At 36.1% G+C, this 18108-nt stretch overlaps 1 protein-coding gene and 1 long non-coding RNA gene across 5 annotated transcripts in view; one reads left to right on the forward strand and one right to left on the reverse strand.

Annotated features, from left to right (window-relative positions):
• Positions 1–9508, reverse strand: part of LOC107974264 (uncharacterized) — a 28992-nt gene extending 19484 nt beyond the window's left edge. For all 3 annotated transcript variants that reach the window (XR_001716890.3, XR_001716889.3, XR_001716891.3), the window contains exons 1-2: positions 9410–9508; positions 444–640 (exon numbers count right to left, since the gene is read on the reverse strand). This is a non-coding gene — a long non-coding RNA (uncharacterized LOC107974264). The remainder of the gene's footprint in view (positions 1–443; positions 641–9409) is intronic.
• PRKG2 (protein kinase cGMP-dependent 2) overlaps positions 1–18108 on the forward strand; it is a 126771-nt gene that overhangs the window by 40187 nt on the left and 68476 nt on the right. For both annotated transcript variants that reach the window (XM_016951535.2, XM_009447662.3), the window contains exons 4-6: positions 2595–2708; positions 4640–4745; positions 7181–7244. In XM_016951535.2, the coding sequence (XP_016807024.1) occupies positions 2595–2708; positions 4640–4745; positions 7181–7244 (284 nt within the window). The remainder of the gene's footprint in view (positions 1–2594; positions 2709–4639; positions 4746–7180; positions 7245–18108) is intronic.

Below are 18108 nucleotides of genomic sequence, written 5' to 3' on the forward strand. Positions count from 1 at the left end.
AAAAGTGTTTTTATTCAAATACTGCTGCTGAAGTTAACATTTTAAGAAATGCACCAGGAGAAAAGAAAACAATTATTATTGTGGTTCTGGAAGATGTTTTGGTTTTATACCAATGATTTAAAAAGATAACTTAGGTACTTTTGACCAACACACAAATCAAATGACATGTCTTACAATTAAAACCGGTGTTTTTAGAATTATTTAAATGGTTTCCTTCATCTGTGGTAATTTGAACATGCTTACAAGTTGGGAAGATTATAATGGTTAGATAGGCAAATGATTTATTTTTGTAATGTATAGATCTTATAATGACTACTCAATTTTTTTCTCTTTTGTATATAGAAGCAAAAAATTATCTAAACAGGGATTAAAGTTATAGAACATTTTGTCACATTCTGGCACAACTTTTTGAGTTTTAGGGAAAAAAGTTAAAACTGGCTTACCCAGAAGGAGTGATGAATGGAGGAATGCTTTCTATTTGTTGATGTTGTTGACATGTTGACAACATGATGTTGTTGACATGTTGTTGACAGCAATGATGGTTGTCATTCCATCATTGGCATTGTAGTTCCTGATAATCTAAGTATTGCTTTTATTCTTGTTCCTTTGGGGCCTTAAGTGTGAGGCAGAAGTTGTCTATCTAAACAAATTAATAAACATGTATTATTCTATTTATAGTATATAAAAGATTGTTTTATATACGTTGATTATTTGAACATGCCAATTTTATGATTATTATTTGCCATATATATCTTTGTAGGCACCTTTAAAATTATACAGTCATTCCCAAGGAATCATTCTACTTAATTAATGAGTTATAGTCTTAATTTAGCCAGCCTTCACTTTTTTAGGGACAACTTTTCCCTCTTGCAACTTTTCTCTTAGCCATTTTAACTTCTGCTTTAGCAACACTAGAGTATTGCAGCAAGAGAAGATAGGTCATTAAGTCAACAAATATTTATGAAACCTCATAGGAGAGGATGAGAAACTGATGTAAGCCTATCTCGTTCCTTCCCAAATAGTTCTGATGAAAGGCTCAGGGAGAGAAGAGGTTGAACAGAAGTCAGTATCAAAACAGCTATTGAGATCAGAGTTATGGCACACATGGAAATGAAAATTGGATGGTTTCTTATTTGAATTAATTGTAGTGTCACCCAAGGACTGAATTGCCTGGTTTAATTATCTGGTTGAGCAAATTAATTTGATAATTAAAAATATTCCCTTTATGAAACATAGCATGAATAGCAAATAGTAAAAGCATATTTAGCTTTAACTTTTGATATTCCATATAATTCTTCAGCATTGCTCAGGCACAATGAGCCATAACCAATTTCAAGATAAAAACTTGAAATGCATTAAGATTCATGATATCAACTGGACACTACCACTAAGTGGCTTTGATAGAATAGAATTTAGCTAATGAGAAATTTTAAATTGCATGTCTAACCTCTAGGATTTGGAGCCAGAACTGAGTGTTTTTTTTTCTTGCTAGTATAAATTCCATCAGACTAAGGATATTTTCTCTTTTGTCCCCTCTATGGCTCTGGCACTTGGAACAGTTCCCAGCACAACATAGGTACTCGGATCAGTTTTGCTGAATGAAGGGATGGACAGAGATGATACAGAGCTACTTAGCAGTGAATTAGGAAAAGGAAAGACTAATTCTTTAAGGAAAGGAGATATTGCCCCATCACTTTTTTTTCCTCTAAGAACTTAGATCTTTTTTGCTTATGCTTTTAGTTGGTTAAGGTTTTGTTTGTATTTGTTCAAAGCAAAAGAAGAGTAAAGCTGCCAAGGCAAAAAAAGAAAAATAGTGAAGGGGATGCAAACTTCTGCCTCTCCCTTCCTCCAGTCTTTGCCCAGGTAATAAGTGCCAAACACTCTTCTTAGTGATTTTCATTTGTAACTAATATGTATTACATTTAAATAAATTAGAGGTTAGATAACAATTGAGGCACCATGAAGTAACTTGCCCAAGGTCACATAGACAAAAATGAGTTGAATCGGGACACAGCCAGGCAGTCTGATTCCGGGGCTGATCTACTTACTGGTTATGACGGGTTGTCATTCCATCATTGTGAACAATTTCTCTGTGTTTTTATGACACACAGTGATTGTTGAGCTCCTCATAAAAGAGAAATAGTTTCATGTATTACATTTCTCTTAGGTTATAATGAATTTTAAACAAAACACTTGCCATCCACTGCTTCAGGAAAATAACATTGTAAAAATAATAATATTAATAATAGCTAACACACAGCATTTACTGTGCACTAGCCATTGTTCTAAATTCCTTACCTAGATTAACTTATTTCATTCTTGCCACTGTAAAATAATAATAATAATTATTATTATCCTCATCGTTGATGAGGAACTTCAGACAGATAGCGTAAGTTTCTCAAGGCAACCCAGCTAATAGTAAGTGGCAGAGGTGATTTCAGTCTACACTTTTAACTGGTGTATTATAATGAGAATCATAAAATATCTTACCTGTATACTTTGTGTGCTTTATGATTGTTTTATTTTACTAATTTATAGTATCTACACGGATTTCAATTATTTGTGTGTGTGTTTTTTAAAATTCTACTTGATAGAGGGTCGACTAGAGGTGTTCCAAGGGGAGAAATTGCTGTCCTCCATCCCTATGTGGACCACATTTGGGGAGCTTGCCATTTTATACAACTGTACAAGGACTGCCTCTGTGAAAGGTAATAAAAGAGGAAATGCTCCATCTTTGAATTGTTGTGGCATGTTAAAGATAATCTAGTCCAGTCACATTTGCACCCTGATCCACAGTCTGTTTCCCATTTTACCCTATATGTTCTTATAATAGAAATGCTATGCCTATTAAGGGATTTATACTGAAGCACTTACCTATATAATTTAAGCTAAAAAGAACTTTTCTGGATACCTGTGTATAAAATGTAAAATGGCTTTTAACTATTCACAACGGTAAAGACATGGAATCAATCCAAATGACCATCAGTGATAGACTGGGTAAAGAAAATGTGGTATGTATACATTATGGAATGCTACACAGCCATAAAAAGGAACAAGATTATGTCCTTTGCAGGGACATAGATGGAGCTGGAAGCCATTATCCTCAGCAAACTAACACAGGAACAGAAAAGCAAACACTGCATGTTCTTACTTATAAGTGGGCGTTGGACAATGAGAACACATGGACACAGGGAGGGGAACAACACACACTGGAGCCCAACGGGGAGGAGTGGGGGAGGGAGAGCATCAGGATAAATAGCTGATGTATGCGGGGCTAAATACCTAGGTGTTAAGTTGATAGTTGCAGCAAAGCGCCACAGCACACGTTTATCTATGAAACAAACCTGCATGTCTTGCACGTGTATCCTGGAAATTAAAATTAAATTAAATTAAAAATAAAAATAAAAATAAAAATAAAAAGGTTTGTTCTGCCAAAAACAATGGCTTTAAGCTGACTGATTCCAATATTTGCTTTAATTGCCACTTTACTTTTTACTACATAGACACATGCCTTTGGCTCATCTAGAATGTTTGCTTTCTAGCTAGTCTTAACGAGGTTCTGACCATATTATAAGCCAGAGAAATTAATTAAACCAACGAAAATGTATCTATATCAAAAGGAATATGAATTAGAGTAATTAGAGTATTCATGAATGACTTTTGGGATTACTTTACTTGCTTTTCTTTAGATTTATGTTTTATTGACTTTATGGCAATCTTGGGTTTCCTTCTGAATTACATAGATATGATGTTTTTCAGTGTTTGGGACTAGGTTATATGTGTTAGCCTTGCTGAGGTATTTGATAAAAATGCAGATTTTGGGTCTCTACTCCCAACCTGAATCACAGTCTCTGGCAATGGAGCCCAGGGATCTTGTATTTCTAACAAGAATATCAAGATGATTCCAATGTAAAGTTTGGTAATCCAGAGCTTTGGGTTTTGATCAATTTTAGAAGCTTTGTTACTCGTTTTTAAAAAATTGTACAACCACAATTTCATCTAGATTTTTTAGAGCCACCACTTCTGGCCCACTTTCTTTTTAAATTTTATACTTGCCCTTAAGTCTTTACTGTAAAAAAAAATTATCTCAAAAACTTTCTTTCATAGTCTCTTTCAAATAATTTGTAGGCATTTTACACAAGAGTAACTGTAGAGATTCTTAAATAATATGTAGCTTCTTTAGCAGCAGTGTCAGAACAACATAAAAAGACACATAAAAACATACACATACACACAGATAGCTTTAACTTTCAATTATCTGTTTGTGACTTCACTCTCCAGATTAGCTACAAATTGACTGCCTTTCTCTTGTATCACAGCAGAAATCTAGAGCACATCCTGATGATCTAGTGCATAATTGGGAATTGCAAACTAATTTGAATATCATCCTAACTATAACATAATTAGAAAGGAAATTTTTTGCTAGTCATTTCCAAATAATAGTGTATTTCAAAGCCAAAATGATTTATAAAATTGCTCACTATTTATTTTGCTGTCTCCTTCATTTGTATGTTTAAATAATGCATTTTCCAAGAAGTACCATTTTATAAGAACATATAACAAATCCATCGATTTATATTTTGGAATGTTTTCACAATGTTGTACTAAGTGTTTTATTGTTTTCTTGAATTTTCTAAAGCTATTACCAATGTTAAAACGTGGGCACTAGATCGAGAGGTATTCCAGAATATAATGAGGAGAACAGCCCAAGCTAGAGATGAACAATACAGAAACTTCCTCAGAAGGTAAGAATAATACATTGGGAGACAGTGAAGACAGTGGAGTCGCCATATTGTGAATATATTGGTTTTATCAGAATAATTATTCAACTATAGCTACTTCCATTTAAGCATTTTCCACATGACTAAACCAAAGGAACATTGCTTGCAGTAAATGCCAGTACATACCAAAAACTGTATTTAATTTCTATTATCCTTGTATACTCATTTACTTCTCCTGCTAGTTTTTGCCCTTGTATTGATGGAGTGATAGTGCACAGCATAGAAAAATGTGCAAAAAACCTAAATTATTAATTGGGTTGCTCAGTTGGCTTTGAAAGGCATTTGAAATTTGAAAGTGGTTAGCCAAAAGACAAGCTTTCTAAAAGTACTTTGCTTAGAATGGTATTAAAATTAATTAAATTTACTATGCTTATTTGCTTTACCTGAGACTTTCTTATTCGCATAGTCACACCATCTTCCAAATTACTATTATTTGTAGCAAATTGACTTGCTAAAAATGTTACTATACTTGTCATGATGACAGGGACTTGGAACACACTCATTTTGTGAACTATTCTGTACCTCAACAGCTTGGATGAATCAATTTATAAGGAAATAAATGTCTGTGTAAGTGAAAAAAACTAGTCTCACATTAAAACTTTATTTGGAAGTATAAGTTATTTATTTAAACAATTTCTGTATCTTTAGTGGGAGTTTTGCAAGTTTCTGAAGCTGCAATACATTCTATAATGAAATGTTATCTATGATATGTAATAATAATATTAATAATAATATATCACATTATTTCCAAAAATAAATTATAAGTTCTTATGGTAATTTTTTCTAGCATGAGAATCCTTCAAAGCTAATGATTTTAGGGCCATATAGTGCTTAGCTTAGTGTAGGCTCAATAAACATTGAATAAGATTTCTCATCTAGAATCTTACTGATTTGTCCTCCCAGAGACAATAATGTCTCCTGGCAGAGAGCTGCAATAATGACAAGCAGGTTCTCTATCTATATGCCAGCCAATGCATTAGCTATCATATTGTAGGGCCCACTTGAATCTGGGTGATCTCAAAATCCACCAACTGAGCAACATAGGTTAGCATTTAAAGCTGATAAGCCACACTTATGTAAGGGCCAAAAAGAGGTACCTAAAAAAACCAGTGTGCCTGGGTTGTATTTGAATGTCTGAGATAAAACGTGAACTAGGCATAGCAGTTAATTACCTTGGAGTCTAGTATGTTCTTAGTGGAAAAAGCTCGGATAATCTACTAGTGAATATTCATTCTTTCCTTCCCTCCTTTTGTTGTTTCCTTCATTCAACTAATACTTATTAGCAGGCACTACATATTGTTGATTTAGTGGTTAACAAGATAAACCCGATTCTTGCCTTCAGAGAGGGGAGACAGAGAAAATTGTTTTCTTATATCTCTTTTGCCACCAACCTCCAAAGGTGCTAGGTTTATAACAGTTAATTTTCACTAATGTTATAGCTCCCTGTTTGGACCAGAAGTAAAACTTTCATGATAGCCTGTGTTAATAACAAATTCTGATGACTCTTTTACCATTTCATCTATAGTGAGATATATTAGGGGAATACATTTCTCTTTGTTTCATAATATACAGTATGTTTTTTTATTTACATTTTTTATTATGAAGTATGTGATATTCTATGTGATATATAGTACATATGTAAGTTATAAGACATCATAACAAAATGAACACCCGTGAAGCTACTGCCCAACCTAGGGAAGAGAAAGCAGTTGTTGAAGTTCTTATGTATTTCCCCATGTTCTTTCCAGCCTCTTCCTCCTCTTCTCCTTGAGGGTATCTGGGTTCTGAAGTTTAGTGATCATTCCCTTGGTGTTGTTTATAATTTTGCCTGTAGCTTGATTTAGTTATTTTTGAAGTTCATCCGTGCCTTTGGCTATCATTAATTTTAAAAGACAGTACAGTATGACTAATAATCAGAGATCATTTCAATGTCAATTCCCATGTTCCCTCCCAACCCCGGATTCAGTCCTTACTTAATTATAAGGATTTAGACAAAAATCTGATTCTCCACTGGAAGCAGAGCTCCCCGCACAAACTAATAAAACAGATATTGAGAAGTAGAGAGGAACAAACTTCCAAATGCGATTCACTGTGAAAACCAACAACAAATGTAAATTTATTTTTACCAAATAGACAAAATGTGATTTTTTCCCCCTGTCTGGTATCTTACTATTTTCATTTGTTTGCCTGTGGCACATGTCTGTGATTATATATCTATAATTTCCAGTGTATATGAAATTCAGTTATTGATGTGTTTTCAGTTATTTGGACATTTACTTTGGAAGAATCAAAGTGCATTATATTTTTTAAAATGTATGTAAAGATTTTAGAATCTGCCTATGTGTATATTTATAGTTTAATTCAGGAAGGTAATTGAAGGTTTCTTTTTAATTTTGAAGTGTATCCTTGCTGAAGAATTTACCTGAAGATAAATTAACCAAGATCATTGACTGCTTGGAAGTGGTAAGAAATTTTGAAGTAAAAAATAAATTTCATTAGAAGATATTAGAATGTACTTATATTATTAACACCATAAATAAATAAAAAGATGTCAGAGCACCAGTCTACAGAGACCAAGAGCCTTTTTCTATGGTGAAAAATCTTAAGCCAACTCATGCTGTGTTAAGGGGTGGAGAAAGGTTTAAACTCTTCAGATGTATAAAAGGAAATTGGATTTGCATGTGTAAAGTGAAATTTGATTTACATATTTTAATCTTTTTAGTATATCTTATAAAACAAACCTGCCTTACTCAAGAAGCATTTGATTTTCTACAATTAACATCGCAATCCCCTACAGAGTTTTCATAGTATAAAGGAGTCACTGATGCATAATTAAGAAATGGAGCAGAGAAAGGGTATGTTGGTCCTTTTGGTGGCAAGCCTCTGAGTCAGGCTGTGAAACACTTTCTACTTGAACACTCTAGGCCACAAAAAACACATTTTAAAAACTGTATTTAAGAAGCACTTTATCTATTTTAACATCTAGGGGGAAACGGCATATTGGAATGTGTTCAAAAACTCATTTTAGGCATCACCCAGATGGTTGGTTCTAGTCCAAGACGAGTCAAGTCTTTTCATGAATAATGCTTTTACGACATGTACCTTGGATTCTAACGATATGCATTTTGTGAAAACGTCTTCAGATTTCAGAGAATTAAAATTCAAAGCAAATACGTTCTTTAACTTTTTGGGGGGTCAATTTCATTGAAACCCAGATGGCTTTATGGAATTTAAAGGAGGTAAGGAATAGTAAAGGAGTCACATATAGAATTTAAGCTTTTATAAAGCTGTTCTCAGTGGGAGGAAAAAAAAACCCCAAAACCCCGCAAGGCTGATTGTTGACAGATTCATGCCTCTGTCAATCACAATATACAATGTAACTAATATCTGTCAAGCAGGGAGTAGGGACCATTTTATCCTTAAGTGTAAGTGACACCAGCAGTGTTTCCATTTACAATTCATGCAACCCATCCAGCAGTTTATCAAGGACAGACCATGATGACACAGTGCCTGGCCATGTGGCCCCAGGGGGTTCAGATATGAAGTCATTTTCAAGAAGATTGCTTAGCCTGCATCTCTGGAGAGTCTCCTATTGTAACATAACCCAGTCACAGATGTTACAAATTAATAATTCATCCTAATTTCTAAGGGTGTTTTTTTTTTTACTTAAAGCTGGAGAGGCCCTAGTTTTTTTTTGTTAAGCAAGGAAATCTGTTTTTAATATAATACTAATAGAGTAGATTCACCAGAGGGGATTTCTATGTTGACAGCAAATATGAAAATTTAGTATCATTAAAAATAAATGGTAAATTAGACGTATTTATAGCAGCCACAGGCAATTGCTACAGAATATATAGATGGGGGCTCAAATCCAGTAATAATTAACACACAATTCAAATTTGAAAAACTCATCTTTTCAAACACCCTAGAAAGGATTTGCTGTATCTCAGCATTTGCAGACAGCAGCACAGTTTATAAAGGACTCTTTATTCATACCTGGCAAACAAATGTGTCTCTGTGATGTGTGAAAATTCTCAAATGTGAAAGTGATTAACAAGGGAGTAATGGGATCTATTTAGCGCTAAGAAATGCATGTGATTTACCAGCATAGCTTGGACTAATGACCCATCAACTTGGTCCTGACAACAGCCAATCACTACTGCATCAGTTTTGACAGTGTCCAGAGTTCTAGGACCAGCTGTCCCACAAACTGTCCCCATAATCTTTGAAAAAAACAGGCTAAATCTGTCATGCAGTTTAGGAGTTGATTTGGGAGTTTTGCATGTAGCAGGGGGTAGGGAAGGGAGAATCAGAATTTCCCATCACCAAGTAATTGATCTGATGTATTTGTTGAAACTTAGACGGTTGAACTCCTAGAACAAATGGCCCTGATTGTGCAATGTTCCAATGGCATTTCTTGCTTTAGCTTAAATCACTCAGAACATTTATAGAGGCAGCCATTGCCTTTAAGCCTCTTCTTGTGTTCTGATAAGAAAACGAGGGTGGGAATAACACCAACATACTAGAGTTCATTAAGAGTTAACTAATGAGAACTGTAAAGCATGATATAGATTCAGAACGGAGTGTACAGATTAACGACAATGAAAATAATAATATGACTTACGCACCTAGCAGTTATGCAGTATGGAAGATAAGAGTGGAAGTAGTTTCTGCCCCCACACATGGTGATGAATCCACTAAGCATGAGATTTGACTGTGACATCCTCCTGAACTACAAACATTGTGATTCATCATAAAGTCACCTGTTAGTCACAGTGCTTTGGTATTTGATCCAGTGGCCTTTTGCACTGTGACTCTAACCTGCCATCTTTCACAAAGCTGAGGTGTTTGAGGCTGGGATGAGGGTGTAGTGTGGAGCACCTTTGCCCTTAGTCAGATTGCCTGTGGTGCCGATGAGAAGGCATATTCCCAGGCACCACCCCACACTTACTGAATCGGAAACTCAAGTTGGGGCCCCCAAATCCACACCTAACACTCTAATGGTGGGATTTTTATGCTTATTAAAGTCTAAGAAGCACTGGTTTAGTTATGAATGTTTAGAGTTTGCAACCGTCTGCCTCTTTCTTTGGGAATTTTCCATTTTAATCACTTTTTTCAAGTCTAGTCTTTCTTGTAGTCCTTACCAACACTTGTATAAACCAGGATTTTTTTTTTCCTGTCATCCTAACGGTTAAATCCAGAGCCATAAGAAAGTTGAAATAATTGTAGATTTTGCTACAGTTTATGAACCATTAAGCTAAAGGTGGGGCAGCCAAGTGTTGTACAAAGTTCACTAGTCCAAAGTCTGGAGATTAGGGCTTGTGGTTCTGCCTCTGTCACTCTACCAGCTGTCAATGAATTGTGGTGGGCTTTAGCATATCATCTCTTCATCTACAAAATAATGGAGTGGTGGGCCATATCTCTATGAGCTCTTTCAACATTTAAATAATAGAATTCTATATGATTGGCTCACCCAAATAGAAATAACTTCTGTTGTTTTTCATTTTGTAGTATCTGGTTCTTTGAAAATAACCAATCAGGTGCTACATGCCCGAATGGCTGACTGGGCCCACCTGATCCAGGTGTGCTTGCCTTAAAACTTCTGAGGTGTTCTAAACTCTTGTACTTGGAAAACAAAGATTAACTAGTAACAACATAAATAACTAACTGTAAACAATTTTTTAACCAACACACTTGATACATAGTCACATAATGCACAGAGGTGTGTGTGTGTGTGTGTGTGTACTATACATCTGGTTGTATATCATCAGTACTTCCAATACTTCTTTTTAATGAGGATTTCATTTGCTTTTTGCAAGATACTTGTAAAGATTTATAGCTACAAATTAAAGGCTCTAAGGAAGTCATTGCCTTCCTTCATTGTCTGTCCTCTGTCACTTTGGAATTTCCTTCTGGTTTTATATATTGTATTTACAGGTACTCAGGCTCTAGCATTTTGCTAGATTATCACAGAATGAACATTTTGTTTACAGTAAAAATGGGCTACAACTCATTACCAGGTTATGAAACCAATTTAGAGGAACATTTAAAAAATCAGAATAGTAAGTATAAGTATTATTTTGAAAAATGTTTCAATTTTGTATAAATATGTGTACCTGCTCTTGTGTGTGTATTGGGAGTACATGCAGAATGTATTTCTTACTGTTGGTCAGAATTAAAACATGCTTGAAAACCATTGCTCTGCAGGATAGGGTCTATGGCTTCTTGGTCCTCTAAGGGACACCTTTGCAATGTAACCACAAGGACAATAACCACACTATTTGCATTTCTCTTTTTGGTCTCAGTGACCACCCTGGCTTGACTGGTTGCGCTCCCCAGTTGACAAACACTGGGCAGTCTAGCATCACAGTCAGTACTTACCACTATATATTTTTGGTCTGACCTATTTCCACAGCCTTTTCTGATCTATGAAGTTACTGTCAACACACTGGGAGGTATTATTTATCTTCCTCCCATGGTTTTGGGTGACAAAGAATCATCCGTGGAGAAAAATACCACTAGGAAGGTTGTCCCTTAAAAAATAACAAAGGTCTTCCTCAGTATCCCCTTTCAAGCTTTTCTCCCTTTGAAGTTATTCGGTTGTTAGGAATTAAAGCCACACCTCTGCACACATCAAAGGCTTCATAATAACCGAAGAACAGCCTAACAGCACTTCAGAAATTCTCTGTGTTTCTTCTGCTCCATGTGGGTAATGAGGACTAAAATTGTGATGGGAACAGGAGAGCTTGAAGAGCAGACTGTCTGAAATAGGAACTTCGAACACAATCCCAGCAGCTATAGCAAAGAACATTGAATGTTAGCTATGTGGTGAAGACAGCTGGACTGTGTGGGGGATCAGGATCATCCTATAAGGGTCATAGTCATCTCCACTGCAAAATCACACTGCATATAGTCAAGGTTTGTGATAAAGCTAAAATTGGGAAGGGATGAAGGGTTTGAGTAAGCAAACTATGAGGCGAAGAAACGCCAAATATCATTGCTTAAATAAAACAGAAGTTTGTCACTCGTTAACATAACTGTCCAGGAAAGATAGTCCCAATTGGCTCCACACAGTCATTTGGGAATCCAAGCTGATGTCTACTCTGCCATTTTCAACATGTGGTTTTCCAGGTTTGTGTGGGCCATGCCATTATAATTGGGGAAAAAGTATAAAGACACATGCATGAAAGCATGCATGGGCTTGGTGTGGAATTGTCACAGATCACTTCCACTCAGATTATTTTAGATAAAAGTTCATCACATGGCCATAGCTAACAGCAGGAAGGCTGGCAAGTGTAACTTACCTGGACAGTCATATATTCCTCTGGAAGACTTTCGTGACCAGCTCACAGCCTCTTTCATAAGATTAACAGTCACCGGGTACCTGGTGTGCACTAAACATTCCATCAGGTACTTTAGATACACCGTCTTAACTAGTCCTCAAACAACATTAGGTGTAGTAGTAAATATAATCTTAATTTTACAGAAAATGAAACAGAGGTCCAGAAGATGTAGGAAACAGCTGAGCAAATCATTATCATCCTCCTTCTTAGCATGGCAACAATTAATTGTGCATTTACTATATTTTAGATGCTCCTACTATTTCAGGCAACATTGCCTTTCATTGGCTTATTGTGGTAGGCAGAATGGTCCCCTGCCCCACCCCCCCTTCCAGATATCCAGATTCTAATCCCTGGAATGTATGAATATGTTATATTACATGGCAAAAGGGACTTTAATGGTATGCTTAAAGTTTGGGACTTTAAAATAGATTATCATTAATTGCCTAGGTGAATGAACTATTGAATATAGTTGCATGAGCATAGAATTATTTCTGGTTGGGGTCAGAGAGATGCAGCAGAAGTGAAATCCAGAGAGACTCTGAGGGTAAGAAATGAACATGCCATCACTGGTTCTGAGATGGAAGGGGCTCTCTGCAGGGATGGGAGAGACCTTATGAGCAGTTCCCACTGTCAGTGAGTAAGGAAATGGGATCTTATCCTGCAGGTGAATCCTTCCAGCAACCTGAATGACCTTGAAAATGAATTTCCCCCTGAGCTTCCAGAATGACATAAGCCCTATTGATACCTTGAGCTCCATCCTGAGAGACCCTAACTGAGAAACCTAATTGAGCAACACTGTGCCTAGGCTTTCTGACTCACTGAAACTGTAAATAATAAAAGGATGTGGCTCTAAGCCACCAAGTTTTTGGTTGTTACAGCAGCAATAGAGAACTAATGCGCTTTCCTAAATCTTTGAAGATACGGGTTGTTACTTTAATTTTATGGGTTGAGGAAAGTAAATTTCTTGTAAACTGGGATTTGAATATAGACCTGTTTGGCTTCAAAGTACTTTTTAACTCCAAAAATATTATGCTTCCTTCCATGAGATATTGACATATCTTATAAAATGTACATAGTGTTATGAAAATAAAAGGCATGTTTGTTAGTATTAGGAGTAACATTTATTCCAGAAAAGTAAATAGGTTTTAAGAATAAATGATCAAGAAAGTATTGAAAAACAACAGATAAAAAAGTAGTTTAATTTGGAACTTATTTTCAAGTCTAAAAGAAAAACAAGAGAGAGCAATTATGTGGTTAGTTATGCCTTTTTAAAAATTAAAGAAGCCACTTTTGTTTGTGTAAATAATTAAGAGATCCATCTTAGTTCTGTGACTTTAAGACAAGATCAAATTAAAGCAAAGTAGAGGTGGACAGTTTAATCTATCCTTTGTTTTCTGAGATATTTAGTCGCTCTTTTGGTCTGACAGGTGGATAGATTACTTTTTTCTACTCAAGAAATTTCTAATCACATAAACATTTACAAGAGAAACAGATGTTAATAAATAAAAAGAAATATGCAATAATTTAAGATTTCATGAGGATAGATCTAAATTAAATAATAGAATTTACACATAAAAATATCCAATTATGTCAATGTTTTATGATGACAAATCTTTGGATATTGCATTATGACAGCACTACCTACTGTGAATGTAGAATCTTCCAAGAGGTTGCTTTTCAAGGAATTAGAAATTAAGGGTAATTTTCCTAATATCCATTGGGGATATTATATAATCACTTCTTCTTTTTCTAGAGCCCAGACTCAATTTTTAGAATGTTGCTGATCACCAGTTTATATTTAGATTATGCAGGTGAAAGCTGGTGATTGTTGCCTGGCTCTCATTTCTCTTTATATCTTTGGACCCCATGCCTGAAATTCAGTATTCCAGGTGAATTTACTCTGTGAAAGAAGAAAACATAAGTGCAGATAATAAAGCAAAAGTCTCCTTACTTTTCTACAGTTTATGACTGCAATGTAAGAAAAGCTTACAGTTTCAATAGGCAAAAACAACAACCAAACAAACGCTAAAACAGGTGTGGAATACTCATTTCAAAGACAAAAGGAGTTCTGCTTTCTTTATGTCTTCAATTATGTGTCTCCACTTGATCTTACATTATCTTTTTATTTATTTATTTATTTTTTATTATTATTATACTTTAAGTTTTAGGGTACATGTGCACAATGTGCAGGTTAGTTACATATGTATACATGTGCCATGCTGGTGCGCTGCATCCACTAATTCGTCATCTAGCATTAGGTGTATCTCCCAGTGCTCTCCCTCCCCCCTCCCCCCACCCCACAACGGTCCCCAGAGTGTGATGTTCCCCTTCCTGTGTCCATGTGTTCTCATTGTTCAATTCCCACCTATGAGTGAGAATATGCAGTGTTTGGTTTTTTGTTCTTGCAATAGTTTACTGAGAATGATGATTTCCAATTTCATCCATGTCCCTACAAAGGACATGAACTCATCATTTTTTATGGCTGCATAGTATTCCATGGTGTATATGTGCCACATTTTCTTAATCCAGTCTATCATTGTTGGACATTTGGGTTGGTTCCAAGTCTTTGCTATTGTGAATAGTGCCACAATAAACATACGTGTGCATGTGTCTTTATAGCAGCATGATTTATAGTCCTTTGGGTATATACCCAGTAATGGGATGGCTGGGTCAAATGGTATTTCTAGTTCTAGATCCCTGAGGAATCGCCACACTGACTTCCACAATGGGTGAACTAGTTTACAGTCCCACCAACAGTGTAAAAGTGTTCCTATTTCTCCACATCCTCTCCAGCACCTGTTGTTTCTTGACTTTTTAATGATTGCCATTCTAACTGGTGTGAAATGGTATCTCATTGTGGTTTTGATTTGCATTTCTCTGATGGCCAGTGATGGTGAGCATTTTTTCATGTGTTTTTTGGCTGCATAAATGTCTTCTTTTGAGAAGTGTCTGTTCATGTCCTTTGCCCACTTTTTGATGGGGTTGTTTGTTTTTTTCTTGTAAATTTGTTTGAGTTCATTGTAGATTCTGGAAATTAGCCCTTTGTCAGATGAGTAGGTTGCAAAAATTTTCTCCCATTTTGTAGGTTGCCTGTTCACCCTGATGATAGTTTCTTTTGCTATGCAGAAGCTCTTTAGTTGAATTAGATCCCATTTGTCAATTTTGGCTTTTGTTGCCATTGCTTTTGGTGTTTTAGACATGAAGTCCTTGCCCATGCCTATGTCCTGAATGGTAATGCCTAGGTTTTCTTCTAGGGTTTTTATGGTTTTAGGTCTAACGTTTAAGTCTTTAATCCATCTTGAATTGATTTTTGTATAAGGTGTAAGGAAGGGATCGAGTTTCAGCTTTCTACATATGGCTAGCCAGTTTTCCCAGCACCATTTATTAAATAGGGAATCCTTTCCCCATTGCTTGTTTTTCTCAGGTTTCTCAAAGATCAGATGGTTGTAGATACGTGACGTTATTTCTGAGGGCTCTATTCTGTTCCATTGATCTATATCTCTGTTTTGGTACCAGTACCATGCTGTTTTGGTTACTGTAGCCTTGTAGTATAGTTTGAAGTCAGGTAGTGTGATGCCTCCAGCTTTGTTCTTTTGGCTCAGGATTGACTTGGCGATGCGGGCTCTTTTTTGGTTCCATATGAACTTTAAAGTAGTTTTTTCCAATTCTGTGAAGAAAGTCATTGGTAGCTTGATGGGGATGGCATTGAATCTGTAAATTACCTTGGGCAGTATGGCCATTTTCACGATATTGATTCTTCCTACCCATGAGCATGGAATATTCCATTTGTTTGTATCCTCTTTTATTTCCTTGAGCAGTGGTTTGTAGTTCTCCTTGAAGAGGTCCTTCACATGCCTTGTAAGTTGGATTCCTAGGTATTTTATTCTCTTTGAAGCAATTGTGAATGGGAGTTCACTCATGATTTGGCTCTCTGTCTGTTATTGGTGTATAAGAATGCTTGTGATTTTTGCACATTGATTTTGTATCCTGAGACTTTGCTGAAGTTGCTTATCAGCTTAAGGAGATTTTGGGCTGAGACAATGGGGTTTTCTAGATATACAATCATGTCGTCTGCAAACAGGGACAATTTGACTTCCTCTTTTCCTAATTGAATACCCTTTATTTCCTTCTCCTGCCTAATTGCCCTGGCCAGAACTTCCAACACTATGCTCAATAGGAGTGGTGAGAGAGGGCATCCGTGTCTTGTGCCAGTTTTCAAAGGGAATGCTTCCAGTTTTTGCCCATTCAGTATGATATTGGCTGTGGGTTTGCCATAGATAGCTCTTATTATTTTGAGATACGTCCCATCAATACCTAATTTATTGAGAGTTTTTAGCATGAAGGGTTGTTGAATTTTGTCAAAGGCCTTTTCTGCATCTATTGAGATAATCATGTGGTTTTTGTCTTTGGTTCTGTTTATATGCTGGATGACATCTATTGATTTGCGTATATTGAACCAGCCTTGCATCCCAGGGATGAAGCCCACTTGATCATGTGGATAAGCTTTTTGATGTGCTGCTGGATTCGGTTTGCCAGTATTTTATTGAGGATTTTTGCATCAATGTTCATCAAGGATATTGGTCTAAAATTCTCTTTTTTGGTTGTGTCTCTGCCCGGCTTTGGTATCAGGATGATGCTGGCCTCATAAAATGAGTTAGGGAGGATTCCCTCTTTTTCTGTGGACTGGAATAGTTTCAGAAGGAATGGTACCAGTTCCTCCTTGTACCTCTGGTAGAATTCGGCTGTGAATCCATCTGGTCCTGGACTCTTTTTTGTTGGTAAGCTGTTGATTATTGCCACAATTTCAGCTCCTGTTATTGGTCTATTCAGAGATTCAACTTCTTCCTGGTTTAGTCTTGGGAGAGTGTATGTATCGAGGAATTTATCCATTTCTTCTAGATTTTCTAGTTTATTTGCATAGAGGTGTTTGTAGTATTCTCTGATGGTAGTTTGTATTTCTGTGGGATTGGTGGTGATATCCCCTTTATCATTTTTTATTGCATCTATTTGATTCTTCTCTCTTTTTTTCTTTATTAGTCTTGCTAGTGGTCTATCAATTTTGTTGATCCTTTCAAAAAACCAGCTCCTGGATTCGTTAATTTTTGGAAGGGTTTTTTGTATCTCTATTTCCTTCAGTTCTGCTCTGATTTTAGTTATTTCTTGCCTTCTGCTAGCCTTTGAATGTGTTTGCTCTTGCTTTTCTAGTTCTTTTAATTGTGATGTTAGGGTGTCAATTTTGGATCTTTCCTGCTTTCTCTTGTGGGCATTTAGTGCTATAAATTGCCCTCTACACACTGCTTTGAATGCATCCCAGAGATTCTGGTATGCTGTGTCTTTGTTCTTGTTGGTTTCAAAGAACATCTTTATTTCTGCCTTCATTTCGTTATGTACCCAGTAGTCATTCAGGAGCAGGTTGTTCAGTTTCCATGTAGTTGAGCGGTTTTGAGTGAGATTCTTAATCATGAGTTCTAGTTTGATTGCACTGTGGTCTGAGAGATAGTTTGTTATAATTTCTGTTCTTTTACATTTGCTGAGGAGAGCTTTACTTCCAAGTATGTGGTCAATTTTGGAGTAGGTGTGGCGTGGTGCTGAAAAACATGTATATTCTGTTGATTTGGGGTGGAGAGTTCTGTAGATGTCTATTAGGTCAGCTTGGTGCAGAGCTGAGTTCAATTCCTGGGTATCCTTGTTGACTTTCTGTCTCGTTGATCTGTCTAATGTTGACGGTGGGGTGTTAAAGTCTCCCATTATTAATGTGTGGGAGTCTAATCTCTTTGCAGGTCACTCAGGACTTGCTTTATGTATCTGGGTGCTCCTGTATTGGGTGCATATATATTTAGGATAGTTAGCTCTTCTTGCTGAATTGATCCCTTTACCATTAAGTAATGGCCTTCTTTGTCTCTTTTGATCTTTGTCGGTTTAAAGTCTGTTTTATCAGAGACTAGGATTGCAACCCCTGCCTTTTTTTGTTTTCCATTTGCTTG

Source organism: Pan troglodytes, chromosome 3 (genome assembly GCF_028858775.2).
Source record: "Pan troglodytes isolate AG18354 chromosome 3, NHGRI_mPanTro3-v2.0_pri, whole genome shotgun sequence".
NCBI classification, from domain to species: Eukaryota; Metazoa; Chordata; class Mammalia; order Primates; family Hominidae; genus Pan; species Pan troglodytes.